This window comes from Zerene cesonia, chromosome 19, assembly GCF_012273895.1.
Source record: "Zerene cesonia ecotype Mississippi chromosome 19, Zerene_cesonia_1.1, whole genome shotgun sequence".
Classification (NCBI taxonomy): Eukaryota; Metazoa; Arthropoda; class Insecta; order Lepidoptera; family Pieridae; genus Zerene; species Zerene cesonia.
Genome location: NC_052120.1, coordinates 3,325,424 through 3,333,756, shown reverse-complemented (window position 1 = coordinate 3,333,756; position 8,333 = coordinate 3,325,424). Strand labels below are relative to the sequence as shown.

The window sequence follows — 8,333 nt, the reverse complement described above, 5'->3', positions numbered from 1 at the left end:
CGGTTAGGCAAGATACGCAGGTTCGAATCCTGCCTCGTGATCAAATTTTTTCTATTCTTTCAAAATTTCTAATTTATATGTTATTGTCAAAACCAGTTTTCGTTAGGACGCGTTTTCCGTAGTTATAAGTAGTTGTAACCTTTAAATACTTTAACTTAACCAGAGAAAACGTGTTCTGATTGTAACATAAATTAGGCGAAAATTAATTATTATCAGTATATTATACAAAACTTCCTGATGATAAACTTTTATTTGTTGGTTGATAATTACCAATACTCATAAGGCGGAGCTCCTGTTCGATAGCTTTAGTCTTTCTCTGTCCCACTCCAGGTGGTAGCTTCATACGCTGCGATCGTAACCACACTCCAGTGCTGCGAGCCTCAGGGAACTTTATACCGGACCACTCGACAGTCTGAAAATTACAACCCATATGTGTAGTTTGTACTATTATGAAATGTAATTTGAAACATTACAATTTACTTTAAAAAACAATTAGAGTTGGTTTTATTTTGTCTTACTTTAAATGATGAGCTCATATAGACACTAAGATGATACTCTACATAACATGTGCAGTATTCAATCTGTTTAGTAATTAAGATCAAATATGTGCTTTTCTCTTCGCCAGATCTCCTTTTGTATTTTTCATGTGATCTTAAATGCCAATGACAAAAATTGATTTAAACAAATACAAAAATATACATACCACTGTTTCCACTGCTCGCACAGGCCTTTGCTGTGTGGACAGTTTTTTCTTATGCAACTTCCTGTCATGCCTTCTAGCGATACTAGATGATGAGTTTGTTGGGGTATTAGCACCGTCTGTAGTGGTATTAAGTTGATTACTGGTGATACCGTTACCACCACTGTCAGCTCTGGATATAAGTTTTTGGAGGTCTTGTGTTTTCCTTTCCCGTTCACGTTTCCTTGCTTCTATTTTCTTGAGTTCGGCTAGTAGCATTTGTTCTTCATCAATCTGTTATAAGAATTAATTTTTTAAATAACTGTGGTAGGCAAGAATTTTTAATAACCTTATATTCATTTAAGTCACCGTGAATGAAATCAATCTGAATGAAATTTGAATGTCCAACATAATAACTAACTGGTAGTCTATGCTTATAATATAACGCTGAAGAGTTGGTTTTAACATGCTAATATTAGAAACTGGACCAATTTCAAAATACTTTCACAGTTAGATTTTAGGCATTTCACTTGAGACAAATATATAAGTAAAGTTTACTTGTTCCTGTGTCCTGTCAAACAGTCTCTTAAGTTGTTCTTTTCGTTTTCTTTCATGTTCAGCATCATAATGATATACTCTTTTTTCTCCATTTACCATTGTCACAGTGTTGGACCAGGGATTTGTTTTGACCTGATAAGGAAACAACATTAATAATAATATTACTGTGCTTATTAATAGAAGCATATAGAAAACAAAAAAATAATTATAATAATAAAAGATTATTTTAATATTAGAATATTCATATAAGAGTATACTGCAACCATTTTTTCTATTTTTATACTTTATTATGTCCGCGCTCAGTTGCTACACTATTAGCATATGTGTTATATAATAATCATCAGCATCATCAGCCTGGTAATGTAAAAAATATATAAAACAAGCTTATTCAGAAGCAGGAAACAAACAAATTTACCTTACTCAATATAGCACAAATATTATAATATCTCTCCTTCAAGTCCTCAATGCTCCTGTCTCTGAAGGCTGCTCTATCCCACCTGTCATGGATCACAATGAACCGGAGATCGAATCTTTGACACAAATCCATGAGATGATCAGTTTCTGCTTGACTCCAGTCTTCCGATTTTAAGTATTGATTGTATTCAGATTCAGAATATGATGGTATTGACACTTGCTGAAAGTTTTCAAAGGAAAACCATTTTAAAAATGCAAATATCAACATTTCAACACTAAGAACATGAAGCTAAAGTTTTGGTATTTATTTCGAGGCGCTAATCTCTAGAACTATTAGACTTCTTTCACCATTGGATATGTAAAACAAATTTTTCATATCACTCATCGTTTGAGTGTTATAATACATTATAATATCAAAAATAAAACTACTATGTATGTTTTTAACTTATTTATTCCTCACCTGTTTGTTTGTGGAATAATAAATAGTTACTAACCTTATTGAATTGTGCAAATGGATATTCTTTAGCCTCATCGGCAGCCCTTTTCCAATGATAGAATACAGCATTATCTTTTCTGGCAGGATTTGTGAATGGTGCCCAGACCCATTTCCTCACTTTTCTCATGCCAAGTTTAGCTTTATTTTGCTTGTATGCTTTGCCTGAGAATGAGGAAGCAATTTAGTTTTTATGAAATTAAAGACGTTTTTACGATCAATATGCGTTTGTAATGAAGTTTTCCATGAATTTGAAATACTCACCAGTGTCTGTGGGTAGTAAGGGTGGTAACTCTTTATTATCATTGCATAACAGAGCGAATACCTCTCGATGCATGCCCTCCGGTCTTCGAACGGCTTTGGCGGTGACATATTTCTTTTTATTTTTATCACCATGTATTATACTATCCCTTGTAACCTCTGATGCACTTGGCTGCTCAATATCCAATATATCTAAGATATCTGCCATAACTAGTTATGATATGGAACTTTATAATAATACTTTCTTCTTATTCATGAAACATATCACATCAGATAACAAACACCATCAAGTAGACGCTCTATTTTAAAATACTTTAAAATACCGACTGACTTGTACTTGACAGTTTAGTATTATTGTTATTATTCTACGAGGTGTAACATATAATTAATATTAATAATTGATATCCACACATTCACGTACTATGAATTATAATTACAGTTCTTTTTATTATTCTTAAGCTTAGCTTCAGGCCGTGAAGTTCAATTCAATTCAATCCATATCACATATGTCACATCAGTCCAGTGATGCCACCTTGTTTTTCTAAAAAGAGCAACTCAGCACTAAAAAGGTCTAGAAAGGGATAAAAAATTGTTATCCCGAATAATGTAACCGCGAGTACCACCAGATTACTATAAAGTGTAAGTTATGCTGGTGGAATTTTGATTCTGTAATATAATTATTCCGAGTCCAAACATTTTGATTAGCTGTTTAGAATTTGAGTGGCTAATTAGGACGCTCGTTTGTAAATAAACCCTTCTTCGGCATCGTTTAAAAAAAAAGCAAAATCGGCCCTATTTCTAGATAATTTTTTAAAATACGAAATAGGGGCTAGATTGTCTAGGTGGCAACACTTACACAAGATGAGCGATGACAGTCCCAATGTGTCAGGTTGACATTACCACCATGTTAACCATAGAGTAAAGCACAGATAGATAAACATGTATATTGAGAGGATGGCATTCATATATTGGCGCGCGACTACAACTTGGACTTGGCCGATTTTTGTTACTATAATAGTAATTCACGTAATGAATTATGTAGTAATAATTAAAACTAAAAATGTTTTCTTAATAATAATCTCTTGCCCTACGTAATTTTCTTAAAAACAAAATAAACTATATCAAACAAATCACTTTCATCCACAGAACACGACTATACACAAACAGTGTAGGGACGATAGACTAGGTGTATATAAAAATTTTACAGATTGTTATATATCATTTTTCTTTATCCTCCTTACAGTATTATGTTATCTGTGATACTGCTTAGGTTTATAGTCTGTATGTTATCAAGGAATTTAATTCGGGCGGCAAATATTTGGAATTCCGGATTGAACGATCAACATAGTGTTCATTAATTAATAATAATATTGTGTTTGAAGCTATAAATTATTCTATTGTCAATATTATAATAAATTTACAGAAAATTACATTATTGATTAAAAAGGTACTTACAAAATAAAAATTAGGTGATTGTGCAAAACAAAGCATAAGCATTGTTTTAGACATTTTTACCAGGATTTTCAATGGTATTCAATTTTTTTCTACGTATACGATATTTAAATTTAAATGTTTTTATTCTTTTATTTTGGTATTAAAATATAGGACAGGAGTTCTTTTTCATACAAAAACAAAGCCAAATTATGTTTCACGTGTTACTCGTTCTAGCATTTTTTTAGTTGCGACAGGATTATCCAAGAGTGTCTGAAATATAAAAGGGATTTTGAAGAAAATCACTGGAAATAATTGTCATGCTTTCATCTTAAACTGGTGAGATTTTTCATATAAATTACAAAAAAACATTAGATTTTTTTTAATCCTAAGATTAATAATATTCATGTGTATTGTAGTTTTGATCTTTCCTTTTGTTTGCAATTCTTTTAATGTATCTTTTTAACTGAACATTATAATATACTTTATTAACTGCTTATTTTGATACACAGAAAATCTTACCGATTGGCCTGCTATGTTAATCCAGTAGAAATTAAGGCGACTTGATTCACGGAAATATCCTTCTATTTGTTTATTTATTACAAGAGTCTTCCGTTCACTATTGGTAAAATTAGTTTGTCCATACCAATTTAAATGATCAATCCATTCTAGTTGTCCTGTAATTACAACGATTCACCCTGATTTTTTTAACGGTACGATGACTTATTCTTTTATTTTCAACCGACTTCAAAAAAAGCTGGAGGTTGTCAATTCGATTGTACTTTTTTGTTTGCTATTATTATTATTTAAGAACTAGTGCCTCCCATATATTACCATTTTTATTTGGTGTAGTTATGACAACTTAAAGGCAGTTTAGTTTTTTGTTGACAAAAAAAATTATCTAAATTTAAGTATGTGATATGTGTATTTAAGTAGGATAATTTCTAAAGAAAATTACGTAATAGTACATACATATATAATAAATATAATAAAAAAAAGAAGGTATTCTACGAATACCTTCTATCGCAACTTGATTATTGTTACAAATACGAAAGTCTTTCGTTCGTATGTCTCCTCTTCACGCCTATACCACTCAACCGATTTGGATGAAATTAGGACCAAAGATAATTTGAGACTTGAGAAAAGACATAAGAAATCCCATGGGAACAGTAAGTTTGTTGTTATTCTTTGTCTACGCTGATGATATCCGGACGGAAAGCTAGTTTGTCTTTAATGAATTACGTACGGCTCAATATAAAATCTGTCATATTTTTAGAAACAAAAGAGGTAGGTTGGTAATGAACAAAATCATGATGCTATACTTTAAAATAACACTATCATCAAAACACAACATATGAAATGATCTTCATTATAAAAAAAAATTGTGAAAATTGATGCATAAATAAAATTTATTATTAGGGTTTATTAGTACTGGAGTAGTCCTATACTCAGGGCTTTTAATCTCCTGCTGTTCTGATAGTTTATAAAATACAATTCACTAATACAATATTGCTTACCTGGTGTATTTGATACTGCGTCCAGGTTACCATTAAAAATAGTAACAATTACATTTGAGTTGTTTAAAATATTTTCCACTGAAACAGATATTTTGTCATGTAATATAAGCGGTTTGATCTTCGTTCCAAACGAATTAGAAGTTAATTTGAAGCAGATTTAATTTTAGATTTTCTTTTATATAATAATATTTTCTATATGATGTAAATAACGAACATTTATCTACTATGGGTTCCATGTAAAGTGGCCTAAAAGCTTTAATAACATCATCCCGTTTTTCATCATAATTGTTATCATTTGAAATTCCAAGCGCTGGCGCAATTGTTTCCTCCATGAAACTTTTCATATTAATGTCAGATGGAATAACTCTGTCACGATACGCACTTAGTCCGAAGTAGTCTGCAAATATCGTACTTGATATTAATTAACTAATCTAGGAATTTGAGGCAGGTAATTGGGTTATATTACAGGTTTACATTATCTATGTTTTATTACCAATTTGAAGTATCTTTTGACGATTTTATATTTAACACATAAAACTCTTATAAAATTTTTAAGTACTCCAAAATATTTTTGGTACACTATCAAATTATTGGGCTGATTATAAAATATAAAATATTTGGGTTACCACTTAATAGGATTTTTAAGTCCTGGTACTTACAATACATTATTTTTTTTTTATAATATTGACATTCAATTTTTTTTTTTTAATATTCATACCTCTAACTGAGTTGCGAGTTAATTTTTCTACGATATATCCCACATTAACCGCTACGGCACCAGCTCTTTCATTTATGAATTCACCCAAAGAAAAGAATTGATTAAAGGCTTCCTCAAAATTTTTCGATGACACTAAGGAGGACAGCGAGGTTGAAAATTCTTCTATTGCCGCTCTACCATTACCATCGACGTAGGCTAATTCTTCTAAATAAAATCCCAATTTGGTCAGTGTAAGAGCTGGTGATATTGTGGGATTACCTAGAAAGATTCCTTTTATTTTGTGAGAATAGTCCTCATCCTGTCGAATAAAGTACAACATGAAATGCTTTTGTACGTTATAAGAAGTTTGAAATAAATCATAATATGTATTCGTGTTCCTTTTTTAAACGATATGCTGAATATAATCGGAATTATGTCTGTTGCTTCATTTTGTTTTAACATACCTCTAGCAATCGTGTTGTCAATGGAATGGCTAAATGAGACGCATCACCTTGTGCATAAATGTATAAAGGCGCATCTTCATATTCATCATTATGTCCATAAAATGATTGTAAAGTGTATATTAAATTATCAACTGCAAGCAATATAGAACGATGAGCTTTAAATTTATATATTACATTTATTATATTTACACATTATTCAAAGAAGTAAAATTACCCATATCACTTAAATTTGTCAAGATCGACTGCTCATCTTCAAGTTGACTGAACCCAGTCCCTAAGAGGCTGTCTACGAATAACAAGTGATAGTCGCTGACCTAAAAAATACAAAGCTCTTTTAATATCACCAGGTTGTTCTTCTTCATTGAATTTGGATTTAATGTAAATTTATTTACCAGCGATGTGTTCCTCGTATTTAGATTAAAGTCTAAGGGCCCTATTCCCCCAAAGTTTAGGAGAAAACTATCAGGTATTCCTGTAACCCCACCTAGAAATAGTAAAATTGGTCGACTCTGGTCAGACGTAGATGGGAAGAACCACCAGAAAATATCGCCGGCACCATAAATTCTCGTATATGCTGCATTGTATTTAACTTGACCTAACCCATCAGTCTCAAGAACTAAAAGAAAGTATGTTAGATGTAGAGTAAGTTTTTTAATATAAAGTGTAACTATAGTAATTAAATTAAACTAAGGGTATAATTTACAATAAGGAAAACGTTTGTGATACTTAATTTTATTACTTACGAATTGTTTCAAACTTATCATTTGAAGTATCTGTTACTAGCCACCAAATGAGAACACCCAGTCCAGCTAATATAAGTAAGCCAACTATAACGGATATAATAATTATAAATTTTTTAGACATAGTGTATTTATTTACTTTTATTCAATTATTTGTAGTAGCTTCTATTTGTAGAAGAATACAAACTCTTATCGTATTTCGGTACTCACAACAAAGATTAAGGACACAACATAGGTAACTCGTGTACGTATCAATTATTGAGGTATTTAAATAGAGAGATAATTATTGCAATACATGATTGTACTTATCGCCCAGTTAGTAAGAGATAAGGTAAACATTTCCAAAATTTAAATAATTGATTATGTGTTTGAAAACTTAATTAGGTTAGGTACTTATCAATTTCTGAAATCAACGAACAAAATATCTTATTACATAACACTATCTTCATAAAAATTAGTAAATAAAATAATATCTTTTATTTCTAACTAGCAGTAATCCGCGGCGTTACTCGCGTGGTACCTGAGTAAAAAGCCTTTGTGCTAATCCAGACTACAATCTATCTTCTGACCAAATTTTGTGCCGATACGATGAGCTGTTTTCCCGCGAAAGAGTAACAAACATTCATACATGCATTTATCCTTCTATCCATCCATTACAAACTTGACCATTGGATAAAAATACAGAAAAATGTGATTCTATTGCAGCATAAAAGGAAACTAACATTGTCAATGTAATAATACAGGAAAATACCAAATACTAACAATTTTTGTAAAATAAATACTATTATCCATGATACACAATCTAAATGTAAGAGCGATTATTTTAAGTATAAGGAAGTGAAAAAATAACAGTGATACAGGAAAAGGAAATCTTTTATTTCCTTTTAATACTAGTAAAGGATAATTATTAGAATATTGCCTTTGATTGCTATTAACACATTCGCACATATTCAAAAGAAAAAATTCTATAACATGACGTCATGTTTGTCTTTCTATTTTACATTTCTTTTAAACCTTCACAGTTATTATTTGCAAAAATAATTTATTCTAACGACCTTAAAGTCTAAAGTTGATAACCA

The 8,333-nt window shown here is 30.9% G+C and overlaps 2 protein-coding genes across 2 annotated transcripts; both read right to left on the bottom strand.

Annotated features, from left to right (window-relative positions):
* Positions 1-220: 220 nt before the first annotated feature.
* Positions 221-2,945, bottom strand: LOC119834307 (DNA methyltransferase 1-associated protein 1). The gene is made up of 6 exons (XM_038358647.1): positions 2,409-2,945; positions 2,146-2,309; positions 1,653-1,871; positions 1,238-1,369; positions 704-973; positions 221-412 (listed from the first exon to the last, which is right to left on the bottom strand). The coding sequence occupies exons 1-6, from the start codon at positions 2,611-2,613 to the stop codon at positions 221-223; spliced, it is 1,182 nt and encodes a 393-aa protein (XP_038214575.1). The 5' UTR covers positions 2,614-2,945.
* Positions 2,946-4,095: 1,150 nt separating this feature from the next.
* On the bottom strand, positions 4,096-7,593 carry LOC119834306 (retinoid-inducible serine carboxypeptidase-like). Its single transcript, XM_038358646.1, has 8 exons — positions 7,560-7,593; positions 7,258-7,341; positions 6,907-7,130; positions 6,729-6,828; positions 6,515-6,645; positions 6,072-6,369; positions 5,568-5,750; positions 4,096-4,109 (listed from the first exon to the last, which is right to left on the bottom strand). The coding sequence occupies exons 1-8, from the start codon at positions 7,591-7,593 to the stop codon at positions 4,096-4,098; spliced, it is 1,068 nt and encodes a 355-aa protein (XP_038214574.1).
* Positions 7,594-8,333: the final 740 nt, after the last annotated feature.

Excerpts from the sequence above, each read along its gene's own strand:
- LOC119834307 (XM_038358647.1), bottom strand. The coding sequence starts at position 2,613 with ATGGCAGATATCTTAGATATATTGGATATTGAGCAGCCAAGTGCATCA. Across the intron at positions 1,872-2,145 it reads CATTTGCACAATTCAATAAG|CAAGTGTCAATACCATCATA; the intron begins GTTAGTAACTAT and ends GAAAACTTTCAG. Across the intron at positions 1,370-1,652 it reads TTTGTGCTATATTGAGTAAG|GTCAAAACAAATCCCTGGTC; the intron begins GTAAATTTGTTT and ends TTTCCTTATCAG.
- LOC119834306 (XM_038358646.1), bottom strand. The coding sequence starts at position 7,593 with ATGTTTACCTTATCTCTTACTAACTGGGCGATAA. Across the intron at positions 7,131-7,257 it reads TGATAAGTTTGAAACAATTC|TTCTTGAGACTGATGGGTTA; the intron begins GTAAGTAATAAA and ends ACTTTCTTTTAG. Across the intron at positions 6,370-6,514 it reads TGACAACACGATTGCTAGAG|GATGAGGACTATTCTCACAA; the intron begins GTATGTTAAAAC and ends TTTATTCGACAG.